The sequence below is a fragment of the Schistocerca nitens genome, chromosome 1 (assembly GCF_023898315.1).
Source record: "Schistocerca nitens isolate TAMUIC-IGC-003100 chromosome 1, iqSchNite1.1, whole genome shotgun sequence".
NCBI classification, from domain to species: domain Eukaryota; kingdom Metazoa; phylum Arthropoda; class Insecta; order Orthoptera; family Acrididae; genus Schistocerca; species Schistocerca nitens.
The window spans coordinates 638,264,245-638,282,803 of record NC_064614.1 but is presented as its reverse complement, the minus strand read 5'-3'; the positions used below and the strand labels follow the sequence as shown (position 1 = coordinate 638,282,803).

Genomic DNA, 18,559 nt, shown 5'->3' with positions numbered 1-18,559 from the left:
ATACTAAATGGCTCAGGGGGAGAGTAATCTGGAACATTGTACCTCCAGTTTGCAATGCTTTCTCTTCAGTCTATGTAGGTGACTAGATTTTTGTGTGCACTTGAATGTTGCCTCCCTGACATAAAAATATGTATAAAATCTCATATAAATTATTATATTTTCATTCGATTATACTATATATAGTAAGTACCAACTACAAACTGGCACTGTTGGTATGTCAGGTGCTTAATATGTAGTATCTTAACAAGTTCTCATATTTATTGGTAAGAAATTGTGTTTAATTTTCGTCACCCAACAACAAAAGTAATACGAGTTGCTTTCCTCTCTCTTTTCTGAATGTAACACTTTTCCTTGTGCTGTATCTCAGGAGAAAATCTACATCTACTATAAGTGCAAACTAAGTTGACACTTGGGGCAGTGGCTGATGGGAAATGCCCTTACAGCCACTCCTCAACCCGTCACCGCACTGAGTTGACAACTTATTTTGTGCATATAGCAATCTGTGCCCCTACTTTTGTCTGACCTTAGCACTGACTTAAACAGCCAGTTACAGGTGGACTCGCCGTTTAACATGGATTCCAAATCGCAGTGCAACTTGGAATTTTTTTTAAGTTAGCAAACATTGCCAATGGTGAAAGAGTGGTAGGTTATGCTAATAAAAACAACACAATTATCACTGCAACATTAGACTAGTTTGTGAGAAAATTCAAAGCGTTTAAATTCTGTCGGATATTCAGGTCTGAAAAGTACTACAAACACTTTATGACAATGCTGTTTTCTTTTGTTACTTTAATTATCACAGCATATTAAATGATTATGAGTACCATACAATTCAGGCAAAGGGTGCCTCTACTTAAAACTAAATGTTATCTACAATATACATCTGGAAATTTTCATGGAATCCAAGAATGCAACACAAGAAGTAGATTTCAGTAAGGAGTTCCAAAAAGTAACAACTTTCCATGAACCAGAAGCTTGCTGTGGCATGCAAAATTAATACTCTCTCTAAAGTGAAATGATGACTTGAAGATGTCACACTCACCTTGTGGTCTTTATGGCGTCCATAATCTATGCAAATAAAGCACATAAGTGGGCCTGGGATGGCCTGACACCCAGGCTCAAGGCATGCAAACTCAGCAATATGCGATGGATGGGACGGACATTTTGGATGCTCAGGTGGTTTCTCAGAAAGTGGCACACGCTTGTGTCTTGCCAAAGTGCGGGTTGCATGTGTTTGCTCTGCACATTCTTCACAGAGGTGTGTGGTGCAAATTGTGCAGTACAGCACAGCAACATGCTGTTCATTCTCATCACAACTAACTGATAACTGCAAAGCAAGAAGCAAGACTTTATATGAAAGACACAGCTCATAAACACTGAAAAATACATATAAATGATCAGTCATGTAATAGTTTTACTTCAGAAATACATTCCACGTATAAGTAGGTCTTATAAATGTTGAGTTTTCAGATAACACTGTGAAATATAGTACAACAAGTATGTTAGCTTAATGTTATGATTGAACAGTACAGCAGCACCAGCTTTGTTGCATGTATAGCTGTAAAGGAAAATGAAATTAACGAACCTGCCAATTTCTTATTATAATGCAAACAGTGAATACATGTAAAGATAGCTCAAATGTCTTTACTTCATATACAGTGTGGGCACTTTTAACGCTCGTCTCGATGCTCTGATGTCTAAGGGATCAGGTTACATCTCACAGTTCCAATACTACTCTATTGTTTTCTCTTTCCAACCAGAGAAGGTACATAATGTGTATGGCTATGAATATTTGACACAATATTCTCAATTCCTTGAATAACATTCTTTAAAGAGTGTTAATGTGTCAAAACCAACACACAATCTTCTCAAGCTTTCATCACACCTGGAACACACTAAAATGACATCAGGCAACTAGAATATGTATGCTATTCCTTTCTTAATACATTTTCAATATCACATATTTGATTTAACCAGGGTAATATTCTAAGACGCATCATGCTACAGTTTTGTAAACAGCTATCATTACATGAAAATCTTACTTCATACCACTTGGTGCTATTACTCTCGTACAAATGGTTTCCACATACGCTGATGGGAATGGAAAGTGGTACACCATCAACACCTCGACAGAATACTACCACACTGATACTTAAGTATTTTCGTTCTTGTGGGATATGTTGAGCAAAATTTCATCTTTATGTGAGCTTATTTCCAGTAAAAAAAGCCATTCCTACGGATGAAGAATGGTGTGAGTACATGATGGCTACTGGGTGTGCCTAAGGTCATTGGAACTGTCCAAGTGGAGATCATAACACAGCATGCCCTGAGGATGTGCACACGCAGCTTTTTGCCACCTTTCAGACTTTCAGAACGGTCCAATCTTTGGCATGGGAGCATCTAACAGGTAACACAGTCAGTTGGCTGTATAGCAAATGACTGCAGAACAAATGCTGATGAGATGGTCTCATTACAATAGTGTGGTAAAAAGCCTACCACAGTTCAGTTTCTGTGTTGTTTCGACAACTGAAGATGTAAAGCTTTATGTGCCACTGTGAAGAATAGCTCTTTGTGAGGTGCTTGACTCCAAATCTTCACTGAATGCTTGCTTGGGAAATGGTTGAGTTGGACCTCCATTTACTAGCAGCGGCAATTCCTGTTGCATTTGAGGCAAACTGCCCTTCATGAAAGGTGACACTTGTCCACAGCCCTTGTCCATTAGCATATTTTACAAACACTGCTCTTATGCCATATTATATGTCTACAAGTAGTACACTATACCTTCTGACATAATGAACAGTCCATGTTGATATGCCAACAAATCTGCCAACTTCATTCATGCTGAAGTCATGGTCATATTCAAACATGTTGAAACATGTTACTCTGCCAATTCCCTATAAATGATTACAACATACACTGATAAGCTAAAACAGTATGACAATTTCCCACCATGAAATTGGATGCCACCTGGTGGTGCTGCATACAAATGGGGGATCAGCCTAGCAAAGATAGGGGGCTGCAAATGGGGAAATCCACTGAGATATGTGACTTTGACAAAGGGTAGGTTATTATTATGCAAAGACTGTGAATGAGCGCCTTGAAAATGGTGAAGCTGGTCGAATGTTCACTTGCTATTGTCGTGAGCATCTGTGGAAAGAGGTAGAAGGACAATGAAACAACCACTAGGTGCTAAATGGTTGGATGTCCATGACTCGGCACAGAATTTGGGGTTCGGAGGCTTGTTTGCTCTGTAAGCTAGGAGACACTGTGATCTGTCGCATCTTTAATAAAAGAGCACAATGCTGCTGCAAGCACAATTGTTTCAGAGCACATCGTTCATTGTACATTGTTGAATATGGAGCTCCACAGCAGAACACCCCTACATGTTCAAATGTCAATCCAATGACATCATCAATTACGATTGCAGTGAGCATGTGACCATTGGGATTCAACCATAGATCAATGGAAGTGTGTCAGCTCTTTGGGTGAACCACATTTTTGCTACACTATGTTCATGGTCATCTCCATGAATGCAGTAATGGAGGTGAATGGTGGCTCGAAATGTACAGCTCCTCATGGATGTATGGTGGTGGGTGAAGTAAAATGCTATGGGAGATATTTTCCTGTATTTGCATGGGACCTGTGGTAGTAACTGACTGTGTGTGTGTGTGTGTGTTTTGGTGCTTGCGAGTGCTCAACAACGAAGTTATCAGGGTAGTAATTGATGACATACTGACGGCTGTGAAAGTCTGCATTCCTTCATGCTTGATGTCTTCTGCCAAGGAGATGTCATCTTTCAGTAGTATAACTGTCTGTGTCTCAGAGCCAGAGCATACTGCAGTAGTTTGAGGAGTATTACAGTGAACTCTTGTTGATGTCTTAGGAACTAAATTTGCCTGATGTAAACACTATGGAACTCATCTGGGTCACTATCAGGAGCCATCACCGCATACGCTAATCAGTGGTCCGTTATTTATACGAATTACATAATGACTTGTGAACAGATATCTAATGCTACATACCTCTGCCAACCTACCAATAAACTGTCGGAACCCTGATAAGCTATTAGGCAGGTGGCCATAATGTTCTGGCTATCAGTGTACACACAACCATCACGATTTACATCAGTGGTGGCAAGTGATGTGACTTCTTGATACCAGTTTTCATCATCTACAGTGCTCCAAAGCCATCGGTATATCCTTTAAAGGGATGATTACTATTTTGTCTTGTGAGCCTCGGAAAGTGCTGATTCAATTAGATATGAAGAATAGGAACAATAAAGCTGCTAGTTGTTAACAGAACAGAAATCAATGGGTGCCCTTTTATAGCTGTTGATGGCAAGGAAATTTGGTTTCTTGTATTGATAGCTCTCACAAAATATTCAACCACTGTCTGAGGTGTCTCAAGTGTTGTTCCAAAGCATATCTGTTTTGATATGGACATTATGGATGACGTGGTGCCTATGTGATAAGGACCACCCTACAAACTACTGTGCTTGTAAGGATCTGGGTGATTGATTTATTGAATTTGAGAACTCCCAACAGTACTTTCTTAAGCTCTCATTAACTGCATATCAGTGGGCTACTACATACTTGCAGCCCAACTCAATATGTGACAAGGGTCCTCCAGATGGCATATCCCCGAACAGTAAACTCTCTGCTCACTTATTCATGATTACCAAGAGTCATTCTTCATCCAGTAAGGGACACCCTGATTACCAAGTGTCACTCTTCAGTCAACAAGATACAAACTGACTGTTAAAAATCTAGAGAGGACTATGGAACATATCTTAGCATCTTTGAGAATTTGGCCAGTGATATTGTTCACCATGTTTTGACTCCTTATTTCTTTTGTTCAGACAACCCCACTAACCTATAATGTAAGCCGACAGCTTAACAGAATCTCCTTGGCAAACTTATCTTACAAGAACTGTTATGTTTGGTGAAGAGATCCAGACAGGAAAGTATTCATTACAGTGCAGATAAAAGCAAATGTAGTAGAGAAAAATGGACAGTCAACATTAGTGCAGAAATGTTAAAGCACAAACCTTCCATATTTAGGGGCACTCTGTAAACTTAAACTCCTGGGCAAGCTTGAATTAGATCTACTAAGACAATTTTGTACAATTATGCCCACAAGCAGGACAAAAGGATGGAGAGTTGGTTAATGAGGTTCTTGAATACCTACTGACCTCACGTGATAAGTAAATAAGAGTATACCCTACACTGAAAGCATGACACAGTAGTTGAGATTGCTGATGTATAATAGCACAATGGCACTCAATGTGGAGATATTTGGTTCAAATCCTGGTGGTGGCACAAAATATTATCACCAACAAAAACAAAAAAAAAAAAATATTAAACCACCTCTGGTTTGCTCCGCACTCTAGTGTTTTGCTTTGCCCTTGTCTTCTTTGACCTTCAAAGTTTCTTTCTCCCTTGTTTTGGTTTATACTTCATAAGTGACTTTCGAGTTTTGGTTTCTCTCTTTCTTATCACATGATGGTTTCTTTTGTTTGTCACTGTTTCTTCTTTCAGATTAAATATGTATGTATCATTCTTTCCTGGTATCTTCATTTCTCTTCATATCAAGTTGTTCACGTATTGCTGATCACCAAGTGTCATTTTTCATCCAGCAAGGCACAAACTGCCTGTTCATATCTAGAGAAGACTATGGAATGTATATCAACAACTTTGAGAAGCTGGCCAGGGATATGGTTCACCATGTCTTGAATCTTTTTTACCTTAACTCGAGCAATCCCACTTGGCAGCCCTGAAAACTGCCAGCCTCACAGACTTGTTTTTGGCAGCTTTATTTTACGTGTGCAGTTCTATCTGGTAAAAGTAACCAGACAGAAAAGTATTAATTAAAATGCAGATAAAAATAAGTGTAGCAGAGCGAAATGTAAACATCTTTACACTTTTTATCCTTTTAATATGATTTTTAGTTAAATGTCCATACAATAATGTTGGTGACTGCGAACTGCCATTATGTTCTATAACTGAAGTATTGTATATTACCTGATATTTTTGAAATGCCACTTAAGTGTGCCACATATACAGTAGGCCTACTAGAATTTCTGTAGCTGTGTACTCATTTTATCATTGTATGCTGCCTTGGCAGCCAGAGATGGTGGTCGTGTGTGTGCTTTTTTGCTCTCTGTTCTGATGAAGAGCTGCTTGACTGAAAGTTTTGTTTGACAGTTTTTCTGTAATGTCAATCTGCGACTCAACATCTCCGCAATTTGTTAGTAATTATACAGAACATAAGTGGTTCACATCTCTAAATACCATCACTTTAGTTTTTGACATGGAAGATATCTAAATTATACTCTTCTGTCCTTTTCACAAGCTGGTACAGCCTATACTATCTGCAAAAAGCATTGTATTTAAAGTAGTGTTATTTGTTTTGAAATGTAATTTCTGCCTTTAATGTTATTGTCAACATATGGATTACAGAGACTAGGTGATGGGACGGCATTCTTAGCATAGGATCTATCTTATTTCAGCCTGTGTCATTTCATTTAGCCTAAAATTTTAAAGTATGTTCTCTTATATACGCTTTGTATTACTGTTACTTAATGCTGTGGAATATCCTTCTACAGTAAAACTTGAAAATATTTTATCTGCTCACCTTATCAAGTAGATAGCTTTATTATGACAAATCCAATACCATTGTAATATAATCCCTTGTTGAATAAGTAAATATCAGATTTGACTTTTGCTGCTATATGGATTAAAGAGGTGGAAAGTAATGACGTCTTTCTGTTGGGTGTATGTTACTATTCTCTAATAGGACAACATAATTGCAGAAAGTAACATCATACAACTGGGCTGAAGCAGGTGTATCAGAAGTTGCTTGTTTTGGTTGTTCAGCATTAAAAGCCATCTACCTCATCACTAGGACGTACACAGTACATCTTGAGACTTTGGCAAGTCTGGACTATTCTTATGACCAAGGTGTTCACAGTGAGGTGCCGAACCACTGTGATCCAGTACATTTCACCATCAGGAATAATGGTGGTCACACACGTGTGCCCAAAGCCTATAATAACTTGGGAGTCATGGTGCCACTTGGGTAATTCAGATTTTCCAAAATCAAACGGAGCCTGTAGTTGTTGAGCTCTCTGAATGATCACCTTTCAGCATTGCCAGGTAGCAACTGTAGCTTATATCCCTATATTAAATAAAAAACTACACGTACAATGAGCGTTACTACTCAAATTAAGGCGCGTACTAAGAAAATATGAATTATGGATTGTTTCAATTTTCTCTTGGTCAAATGCGTACTGCAGTGGAAAATAATTTTAATTGTACAGAAATGGCTTGGAAAATTGTTAGCCTATTTTTAAATGGTTGAAAAACTCAAATCTGTATTTAATAACTATGTGAATACTACTGACTGTGGTTGATATACTGAAAAAATGAACTGAACAACAATCTGTTACACCTGTATGTGGTACATTACAAATAAATCACGCCAGAAAAATTTAACTAACCTGACGTTCCTTCTCAAGTAAATCGGTATTAAATGAAAGATTTCCCCGCTCTTGTGAATTTTGTAGTCGTTCCAGCAGTTCTAACAATGCGAAGTTCTTCTTTAAGCCCCAGACTCCGGAATTTCCTGTGAATTGGAAACTATAGTTAAGTATTCTAAGTATGAATTTATAATCACAATAGTGAAGGATACTCACCAACAGGCGTTGGCTGTCTATCAAACGGGCACTGTATGACATTATCTCTCAAAGGTAGGCGAAGGAGACAAGAATGACATACCGTATGACCACAATGCAACAATCGAGGTACTTTGTCTCCTTGCAAGCCGAAAACGTCCTCGCAAACCCGGCATTCGAGTACCTGAGAAAGATAAATTCAATCTTCGACCTGTACCAAATTATACTCATGCTGTTACCCACAAACAACTTCCCCGTAAAACAGAGAATCACTCACGTTAGCTTTCAATGGAGTCTTCTGAGATCTCATGATAGTGCATGCGTTAAAGTGATTTATCTCACTCGCCATGTCACCGTAAGTAAGTATAATTAAACAAAATCAATGAAAAATCCCCATATTCAACACAATAAGAACTCCACCGCAGCAGACGACACAATCTTTCATAATATTTACCACAACTGTAAATAAACACAAAAGACAACCAACGTTATCACTTACCAAAGATCTCATAATATTGGAAATATCCCATATGACAACAATGCTGCATTTGTTAGGTAATATCGGAGACGAATAAAATAATCACTATTTCAGCGAATTGAATGAGTGTTATTTTTCGATTTACTTATAGATTAGATCTGCATTTGTTATGCATCTTCACTGCGGCCAAGAGATATTTTGAAGACCGTCAAATTGCTACTGCTAATTTGAGAAAACTACACGTGAAGTCTAATTAACTAATCTTGTTATTATGCTTAAGTGCATGACTAATCTTAAGGAATTATACATCATTAGCAGCAGTGTTTCTTCGACCGGTTGAATTACAAATGGAATAATTTTTCTGCGTCGTGTTAGCACTATTTTGTATGGAAGAAAATAATTTACAAACGACAGCAACATCCCTAAATGACCTTAGTCGTGATAGTGAGCCGTCCTTGGGCCAAGGCCTGTACTACACTTGGTTTTACACAGCCGTCGTATCCGCTACAGGCTTCTATTGTTTACGGTGGCACACTGACACATCTTTGACAGGGCTCGAGCTCTCGACACTGTCATGTAGGGGGCCGGCGTCCAGTTGTTGGCCACTGTTTGTAAACATCAGAATAAGCCGATCGTGAGAGGAGAACATTGGAGCTAACTGGTGGTAAGGTACTTTATCTTATCGCTTGTTGTTGTTGGATTAACGATATGTATGGGAACAATAGTTTCCATTGTTTCTTCTGAATGTCACAGAATCCATAAAATATTTAATACACAATGTCTCGCTCTTTTAACTCTGTTAAAATGTTGTTGTCACGATTAACAAGAATTTGTGATGGTCATAAATCGTTTCCTATAGTATTCTCGATCTCTCTACTTCTCACAGGCACCACGAAGACCACGCAGTGGTTTTCTTAAGAAGTTAAATCTGGAAGCCGCGTTCATAGTATTCCTTTTCGTACGCTCGTATTCTTTAACTTCTCGGGAATAAAAACAAAGTAACTTTAGTACTACAGTACTATGTCTGCATTTCAGTCTCATTTTTGTGGAGTAGATCTTTGACGTAGCCTGGTGAATCATCATGATGCAAACAATATTCTTACTGATGATACATTTAATTTGTGGTTGTGAATTAAGGTTTGAGTTTTAAGACGAAAAGTTATTATCTATTACTAAATTATTATTATTATTTACTTTTTGATTTAAGTCTATAGAAAAAACATCTAGAGCAAACAGTTGAGGTGAATCAGGTGATCACAAGTAGACTAAAACTCTAAACAGTCCATTACATAGCTCCAGACTTCTAGGTATGAAAGATGAAGTTTTGAAAGTTATTTCAGCAAGTTTTGCGTAGAGATGCTGTGCCTTTCTTCTGGAGGACTTGTGAGTCATCATAGAGCACAGTGTTGTTATGAATCTTTGTACTGGTACATGGGCTATGACTTGCAAGTAACACTACAGAGGTGACCAAATTCAGCATATTCATCCAAAAGTAATAATACTTCAACAGTACAAAATTTTCTCACTGAAATGAGATACTGGAGAGAGGTTTGAATTTAACACAGAACATTGGCAGGTATGTTAACTGATCAGAAAGTAAAGAACTAATAGTCGAAACCAGCTATGCCGAATGCCACAAACCGCCCTTGGTTATACAATACACCAACCAAAGTGATACCTGGAGAGTATCTTCTATATCTCTCTCAGAGAAGTTTTCAGTATTGACCAAAGTGAATGGACGAAATAATACTGTCTTAATATGTTATATCTGCCCTTACTGTGAATATTTTTCTGTATGTTGTATAAAATTGTAACCAAATCTTATATATGTAACCCTGACGCAGTCTGTCCAGTCACGACTGGTAAATGACACAGACTAGTAATAAAGAATTAACTAGCCCCCCTCTGTTGCCATTTTGGCTGCTCTACAGTATAGTTGTTTTAGCTACACAAGTGACTGAATGTAGTTTCACTACTACCAGAGAGCTCCTTCATTAAATAAATCTACAAATCTGCAGAATTAGCTACAGATCACTTAGAAGCAGAGCACACAGAATTTCTTGGCATGTTAGATCAGTTGTATACTGATCTAACAAACCAATAAATTCTGTGCTCTCGGGATGTTTCTATATTACACATGTGAAGCAGATCGTCAGTTTCACAGCTTATTACTGGTATATTTGAGTAGGACAATATAGAGCTTCACAACTGAATCAAGGAATAAATTGTCACAGAGGATAAAATGTAACATATTCGTATAGCTTAACACACAAACATTAATTCATCCATTCATCATGTTATGTAAAACTCATCAACAAGAGAAGCCTTCAGGAACATGAAATAAGTCAAGGTATACATTAACTAAATTGGCAGTATTTGCCAGCTCAGATTATTTCAGATCAAACAGTACTGACTGTATCTATTAAGTTACTGTATCAAGTGTAATTTATTTTCTCTTTTTTTCATTGCTTTTAATTTTAATTAGAAAGAGGTTCCCCACACATCACCTTGTGAATACACCATGGATCCAATAGCAAGCACTTAAATAGAGTAGCTTAGAGTAATTTCATCAGTTTACACATGTGAAGCAGATCATCAGTGTTTCACAGAATATTACTGGTATCTATTTAACAGGAAACAAAAGTTGTAGTTGTGAAATACCTGTGAAGTAAGCAGTCAGTCTTCATCTGACTAGGAATTAATTACATGTGGAGTTCCTCAAGGTTCCATTGCTTTTTCTTGTGTACATTAATGACCTCTCATCAGTTACAGTGTCATACACTAAGTTTGTTTTGTTTGCAGTTGATACAAACATTGCAATAAATAGCAAGTCAAGTACAGATTTAGAAATAGCTGCTAATCAAATTTTCACTGACACTGATAAATGGTTTAAAGCTAATTCACTGTCATTAAACTTTGAGATGACCTACTATAAGCAGTTCAGAACCTGTAAGAGACTTCCTTCCAGCATGTGTATAACATATAAAGACATGCAGATTGAAGAGGTTGACAGTGTTAAATTTCTGGGATTACAACTCGATAATATATTCGGTTGGGAAGGGCATACCACAGAATTGCTTAAGTGCCTAAACAGGTCTGTATTTGCAGTAAGAATGATGTCAGGTGTAGGAGATATAAATATAAAAAAACCTTGTATACTTTGCTTACTTTCATTCTATTCATGGGATGATGTTCTGAGGCAATTCGTCAAACAGAGCTAAAGTTTTTAAGGTGCAAAAGCTTGCGATAAGAATCATTTGTGGTGTAAATTCAAGAACGTCATGTAGAAACCTGTTTAAGGAACTTTGATTCTAACCACTGCTTTTCAGTATATTTATTCCTTAATGAAATTTGTTGCAAGTAATGCATCTGTTTCCAAACAATAGCTCAATACATAGCATCAACACTAGGAATAAGAACAATCTACATAAAGACCTAAAATCACTTACCTTGGTCCAAAACGGGTCCAATATTCAGGAACACACATTTTCAATAGGAACTGCCAGCAACCATTAAAAACTTGGTTTCAGTTAAAGCACGGTTTAAACAGAGTTTGAAAGACTTTTTGGTAGGCAACTCCTTCTACTCTGTAGATGAATATCTTAACAGAGACTGTTAAGCCTCTTAGTCACAACAGTCAAGATTAGGTATTTTGTATATGGTAATTTTATTAATATTGCATAACAATGTTTCATTCTGACAGGGTGTTAATTCTGTAAATATTAGCCACTTCAGTTTACCACATTGTACTCACCTACTCTGACAATCTCCTGACAAATGATCAGGGTAGTAAGCATTATATTCAAATGTTTTATGTTATACTTTCTGACATGTTCCACATCTATGAGAATCTTCTCATTTTTTGGGTGTATGAAACAAAAACTGAATTTAATCTAATCTCTACACATCAGAATGGCCAGAAAACTCTGAACCAACTATCATAGCAGCAAGTAATGGATATCTAGCAGTTTTACTGAAATTTTATCGGACAGTCCATGTTGAATATTTTATTTACTACTTTTTCTTATATTCAAAATTTTTGCGGAATACAAATTTCATTACATCAGCTGCAGTGGGTTTAGATGTATTACTCAAATGTGACATGGAAGTTTGTCCTGGGCTGGGATTTGAACCTGGATTTCCCACTTATTGCAAGTGGTCACCTTAACCATTTTGGTTATCCAATCATGATCCAAATATCCATATGTCACTGACCACTTCCTTATATTGCAGTCTTCTTATGTAGCTATCCCTTTACATTCACAACATTACTTGATTCCTGCTAAGGGAGAATGACACTACCACAAGGAATCAAGACCATTTTTATCATTGTAAATCCTGTCTCGGCTTATGAAAACTATGTATTATTTGACTGTCAGCAGCTGTATGAAATATTATTACGAACTTTTCACTTAATGTGAATTTCATGACAGCTGCAATGGATTTAAATTTATTACTAAGTTGTGCCATACTGTTTCTGTTGTTGCTGTTCTGCTGAGCTTGATTATGATGCTTACTTCATCAGCAAAGTGTACTACTTCTGCGTTATTAGTGTAAAATGGAATATCATTTATACATAGAAACTACACAAGTGGTCTCAGACTTGAAGCACATGGAGGCACTCAAAAGAAGATTCATGACGAGTGCTGCATGAACTGTCTAACATATCCCTCTGCTTCCCATCAGTTACATATGAAGTGAACAATGTGCTCATTGTACCTCAAAAGCTATAAACTTTAAATTTCTCTAAAAGAATGTTGTGATTGGCACAGTCAAATGTTTTAGACAAGTTACAAAGATATCCCAGTCGATGAAATCTTGTTGTTAAAGTAATTTAATACACAACCATTGAAATGGTAGATAGTACATTCCCTTTTGGAATCCAAATTGTGATAGATTCAGAATCTTACATTTGCAGATATGCTCAATAATTCTTCAGTACTTTGACTCGTCCAAAATTTTTTCAAAGAACTTTAATAGTGAAATGGGTCGGTATTTATATTGATCCTTGTACTTTCCTTAAAGAGGAATCTAACACTAGCATAAGTTAATCTGCCAGGAAAGAAACTACTGTAAAAGTGACACATTAAATATATATCTGATTACCACAGTTAAATCATAAGTGTATACTTTAACATTTCACATGCAAATATTTTTAATGCCCTGAGAATTTTTGCTTTTTCGAGAATTAATCGTGTTCTTGACTTCCTTGGAATAAGCTTGAGTGAGCTCAAATTCTCTGAATTGTTGTTGTACTGATTGGCACATGCCATGCAGTCTTTTTTTTCTCGTGGGCTAACCATACTGAATTTCTCTGCTGCATTGAGAAAGTATTAAAGCAAGCTGTTATATATTCGGTGTCATTGACTATTCGATCATTATCTTTAGTTTCTAGACCATTGTGTTCCCAGATAGATTTTTCTGATTCCCTTGTGACTATTTTCCATATTCAAACTCACTGGCAGAATAAAACTGCGTCAGACCGGAATTCGCACAGGACCGTTGTCTTTTACTGGAAAGCGCTCTACCTATTGGGCTATCCTAACACTCAGTGTCCTGCTCTCCCAGCTGTATTTCCATCAGGATCTCGTCTCCTTCTTTCCAAATTTCACAGAAGTTCTCCCATATACCTTGCTGGCCGAGGACTCCCAGAAGAAAGGATATTGCAGAGATGTGGCTTAGTCACGGTGAGGGAGAATTGCTTCCAGAATGAATTTCCACTTTGCTGTAGTTTGTGCAAACCCATAGGCTGTGGCCAAGAGATTTCTCCACATTATCCTTTCTTCCATAAGAGCTAGTACTGTAAGGTATGCAGGAGAACTTATATGAAGTTTGGATTGTGGAAAATGGGTATTGGCAAAAGTAAATCTATGAGTTTTGCTTGAATAGCTCAGTGGGTAGAGCACTTTTCCACAAAACACAAATGTCCCAAGTTTGAGTTCTGGCCTGCCACAGTTTTAATCTGCCAAGAAGTTTCAAACCTGTAAACTCTATGCTGCAGAGTGAAAATTCATTGTGGATGCACTCATTATTTTTGATTTCATATTCAAAACTCTTACCATAAGCTGCAAGGTAACAAGTAAGCTATTTGATTTTTATAACTTTTCTCAATAAAGCAGCCAGTGATAGCTACACTTAGTAGAATGCACACTTACGAAGAACCTAGGTTACAATAAATTCACAGAAAAGATTCCATCCTATCCATCCAGTTCTCCTCACAAGTTCAGCATGTATTTGTTCAGGTTTTCCCGGCAATCTGTTGACATCTTGAGATGTTGAGTATCCTGCCAAATGTCGGCATTGTTCATGCACAAATATTTTGATCATGTGACCTGTTATCTTCATTAGGTGCTACCTGAGACTGTTGGTTGAGTGGAACGGGCCCTCATGGTTGGTTCCAGGAGTTCCATTTGCAGTCCCCTCACACTAGAATAGCCCATAAGCATTCCCTGTTTGGTTCACCACCCATGTTTACAAGCAGGCGTTCCATTTTTGGTCCAGTGCTGTTCTAGGTTTTCCCTCTGCAGTCTGCTCTTTCTAGAAGCTTTCTTAGGTGGCCAATGTGGCCAATATCTGATGTTCTTTGCATCTAATGTTCACTGTGCTAGTGGTTTGCCCATTGGCTGTTCACTGCACCAGGTCGAGTGCTGGCATTGCGTCTTTGGTCCGGTACACCTGACTGCATGCTGAAGTTCTGTTTTTGGTCCGGTGCAGTAAAAAGTGTTTCGCTCCCATTGGAAGACCCTTACAACATTCCACCTTCAGTCTGGCATGCTTGGTACTCTGTCTGGGGATTGGTCCCCATGTCCACACACTCAGTTCTTTCTTTTGTGGAGTCTGCAGCTGCCCCTGATGCATTTCCAGCAACTCCAGTGAATACTCTCAGGATCTGCTAGTTGGTACCCAGTGTCACAATTCATGAGGTTTTCCATCGTCTTTTTCTTGTAAAGTGTGTCATAACACTGCTCCATTATCTGGGGTATCTGTGTAAGAACTCCCATTTCATCATAGTTCATGGAATGATAGTGTTCCAGATGGTGCTTGGCAATAGCTGAGCTAGCTGCCTCTCTTAGGTGTTCCTCTGATGTTCTTTGCATCCAATGTTCACTATGCTAGTGGTTTGCCCATTGGCCACATTGGCAGGATGTATATTATAAATTCCAGGTTTTTGCCGTTCCAGGTCATCTTTCACATTTCCCAGTTGTCCTCTTATTTTTGTAGGTGGACAAAACACACACTTGATGTTATGTTTCCTGGGAATCATACAGATTTTAATGGAAATAGGTCCCACATAGGCCAGGTATATGACAGTCTTTGCTTCATATCGTACTCTTTTTCTTGATCATGTGATGGAGCAGCTGGTTGAAGGGCCTTCTGAATCTGTTTGGCCGTGTATCACTTTTTGCAGAACACTGATCATGGGTGTTCTATTTCTGCTGTCAAACTACCTTGAGGTGACAAGGAGTGTGCCCTGTGGACCAATATCTTCAGGACTCAATTCTCCTGCACTGGGTGATGACAGTTGCTGGGTTGTAGACATAAATAGTGTGTGTAGGTTTGTGATAAACTCTGTGGCCAAACAACGCATCTGCTCTCCTTTTGCAAGTATCTCCAAAAACAGCAGCTGGCCGTCATTTTCCAGTTCCGTGGTGAACTTCATATTTGGGTGATATGAATTAAGACTGGTCAGAAACGGAGTGTCTTCCTACCATGAGGCCAGATCACAGAGGTATCTGAAGAAGCATAAAGGTTTGTACCTGGCCGTCACTAATGCTTCCTTGTCGGATCTCGCCATGAACATATTGGCAACCTCTGGACAAAGGTGGCTGACCGTGCCAACACCTTCGGTGTGTTTGTAATGTTGACTTCTGTACAGAAAATAAGTTCAGGTCAGCATACGAGGTGCTATCCAAAATTTTCAGGACTGGTGTTGCCACCTGTTGAAAACCTTACCTTTGGAATAATGGTCACCATCACCCCCGAAGTACACACTGGTCCCAGCACTTCTGCCACTGCTCAAACGTTTTCTGGAAGTCTTATTCTTTGAGGGTGTTTATCACCACCAGCAATGCTTCTTGAATCCTCTCTAGTGTTGAACCAAAGGCCTTTCAACTTGAGTTTCAGTTTAGGGAATAGCATGAAGTCACAAGGTGCCAAATCTGGCGATTACGGTGAGTGGGGTACAACTGCCATGTTGTTTTTTGCCAAAAAGATCCTGGTGAGCAAGGACGTGTGACAGGGCATGTTGTCATGATGCAGCAGCCAGTTCCCTTGACAGCAAATTTCGGGCCATTGTCACTACATGTTTTCATGGAGCTGTCACAAAACATCACAGTGGGACATGGAATTCAGTGTTTGGTTGGGTGGGACGAATTCTTTGTGCACAATTCCCTTGGTATCAAAGAAAACGATGATCATGCTCTTCACTTTTCTTTTCACTTTCTCACTTTTTTGGGTCTTGGAGAGCCTGGGCTGCTGGGGACAATTGTTGCTTTGTCCCCCAAACACTTGTTGAATCATTGCAAGGGTCTCCATAGCACTTTTCCGAAGATTCGCACAGAATTTGATACACGCGTGCTGTTCTGTTTGCGGATCCATCGTAAAATTGCCACACACCAAACACAGAGTATTACGGAAATTACTGTGGACATGCAACACGTGCTCCCAGCTGAATGCCACTCTGCACATTAACTCATCAGATATGGAGCTCTCGCCACCTAGCATGCAAAGATCTACTACTCCTACTTTTCAGATGGCAGTACCAGTCCATAAAATTTTGGATTCCACCTCGTATGCTTGGAAAAATCCAACAGAGCATCATCAAATTTCTCTGCAATCAGTTCCAGAGAGTCTTTCAGTGGCACCCTAGTGTACAGGGATAACATTTCAAAACTGTCCTTTATATCACATTCTGTGATATGTAGTTGCTTGAGGTATAGCAAGAAGTCTTCAGAGTTGTGGATGTGGTGAATACACTTCCCCACAAATGGGAACAGCAGTTTCTTCAAGTACTTTGCTGTTGAATATGTTGATACACCAGTGTTGCTGACAGTTGGGTGCAGTGGCATGTCTCTTTGTAGTATCCTCCTACTGAGCAGTGATCGAAGACACTTTAAAAAATAACTGTGTATTAACAAAATCAGAATTCAATTATAATATCCTTGTATGAATATCTGCACAGCTACATACAACAGCAATATCTCTCCTATGATGTTGTCTCTGATATACCTACATAACAAACCCTAGAGTTGTGGCAGGCAGTGCTGCTGGTGTGTGACAGCTGATATGCTGCTGATGCTGACCAGGATGGATAGGGCCATGTCTGCTGGTGTGGAGTGCTGAGACGAAAACTGCTGGTACTGCCAACTTGTAGTGCTGAAATTGAACTGCTGATGTACGTCTCCTGATTAACTGAAAATTTTAGAGAAGACCTCAGTTCATTTTTGCATTAGTTCTGAAGTTGTACTGTAATCATCAGTGGAGTCTTAAATCGTTCAACAATTAACTAGGAAAGTTACAGTTTTGTTAGTGGTGGGTGCGATAAGACATTCTGTGAAACATTACTGAATGTCTTCTCTGAAAACTACATAGAATAGATAGTTAGGAATACCTTTCGTGATGGAAATTTGTTGAATCTAATGTAAGAAATAGACCTGACCTGGGTGTCCACATTGAAACTCGTATCAGTGACCATGAGGTTGTTGTGGCAACAATGATTACCAAAGTACATAGAATAACTGAAACAATCAGAAAGATATGTATATGATCAGTAGCCTCAAAAAGCAGTCTCATGTAGCACCTACTGAATATAATGAATCATATTGTCAAAATATTGTGCTTGAACAATGCTGATATCCGACAGAAGATATCTGACACCTCAAGATGTCAAGTTCAGCATAGACTGAGGCGAAAAAAGTCATGGGATAGCGATGTGCACATATACAGATGGTGGTAATAACATGCAAATGCAGTATAAAAGGGCAGTGCATTGGTGGGGCTGTCATTTATACTTGGGTGATTCATGTGAAAATATTTCCAATGTGATATGGCCGCACGATGGGAAGTAAGACTTTGAACGCAGAATGGTAGTTGGAGCTGCATGCATGGGACAATTCATTTCCGAAATCATTAGGGAATCCAGTATTCTGAGATCCACAGTTTCAAGAGAGTGTCGAGAATAGCAAATTTCAGGCATTATCTCGCACTACGGACAATGCAGTGGTCAAGAGAGTGTCGAGAATAGCGAATTTCAGGCATTATCTCGCACTACGGACAATGCAGTGGCCAACAGCCTGCACTTAACTACCCAAAGCAGTGAAGTTTGTGTACGGTTGTCAGGCATAACAAGCAAACAACTCTGCATGAAATAACCACAGGAGTCAATGTGGGACATTTGATGAACTTATCCA

At 38.7% G+C, this 18,559-nt stretch overlaps 2 protein-coding genes across 3 annotated transcripts in view; one reads left to right on the top strand and one right to left on the bottom strand.

Annotated features, from left to right (window-relative positions):
- Window positions 1-8,306, bottom strand: part of LOC126258078 (E3 ubiquitin-protein ligase TRIM23-like) — a 61,593-nt gene extending 53,287 nt beyond the window's left edge. The window contains exons 1-4 of one of the 2 annotated variants that reach the window (XM_049955614.1): window positions 8,172-8,306; window positions 7,694-7,856; window positions 7,499-7,623; window positions 1,043-1,327 (exon numbers count right to left, since the gene is read on the bottom strand). In XM_049955614.1, the coding sequence (XP_049811571.1) occupies window positions 1,043-1,327; window positions 7,499-7,623; window positions 7,694-7,856; window positions 8,172-8,183 (585 nt within the window). In that variant the 5' untranslated portion in view covers window positions 8,184-8,306. The other variant, XM_049955613.1, reaches the window with a different exon arrangement.
- A 342-nt stretch (window positions 8,307-8,648) lies between these two features.
- LOC126258062 (choline transporter-like 1) overlaps window positions 8,649-18,559 on the top strand; it is a 153,010-nt gene continuing 143,099 nt past the window's right edge. The window contains exon 1 of the mRNA XM_049955612.1: window positions 8,649-8,814. The gene's annotated coding sequence lies outside the window, so the exon portion shown is untranslated. The remainder of the gene's footprint in view (window positions 8,815-18,559) is intronic.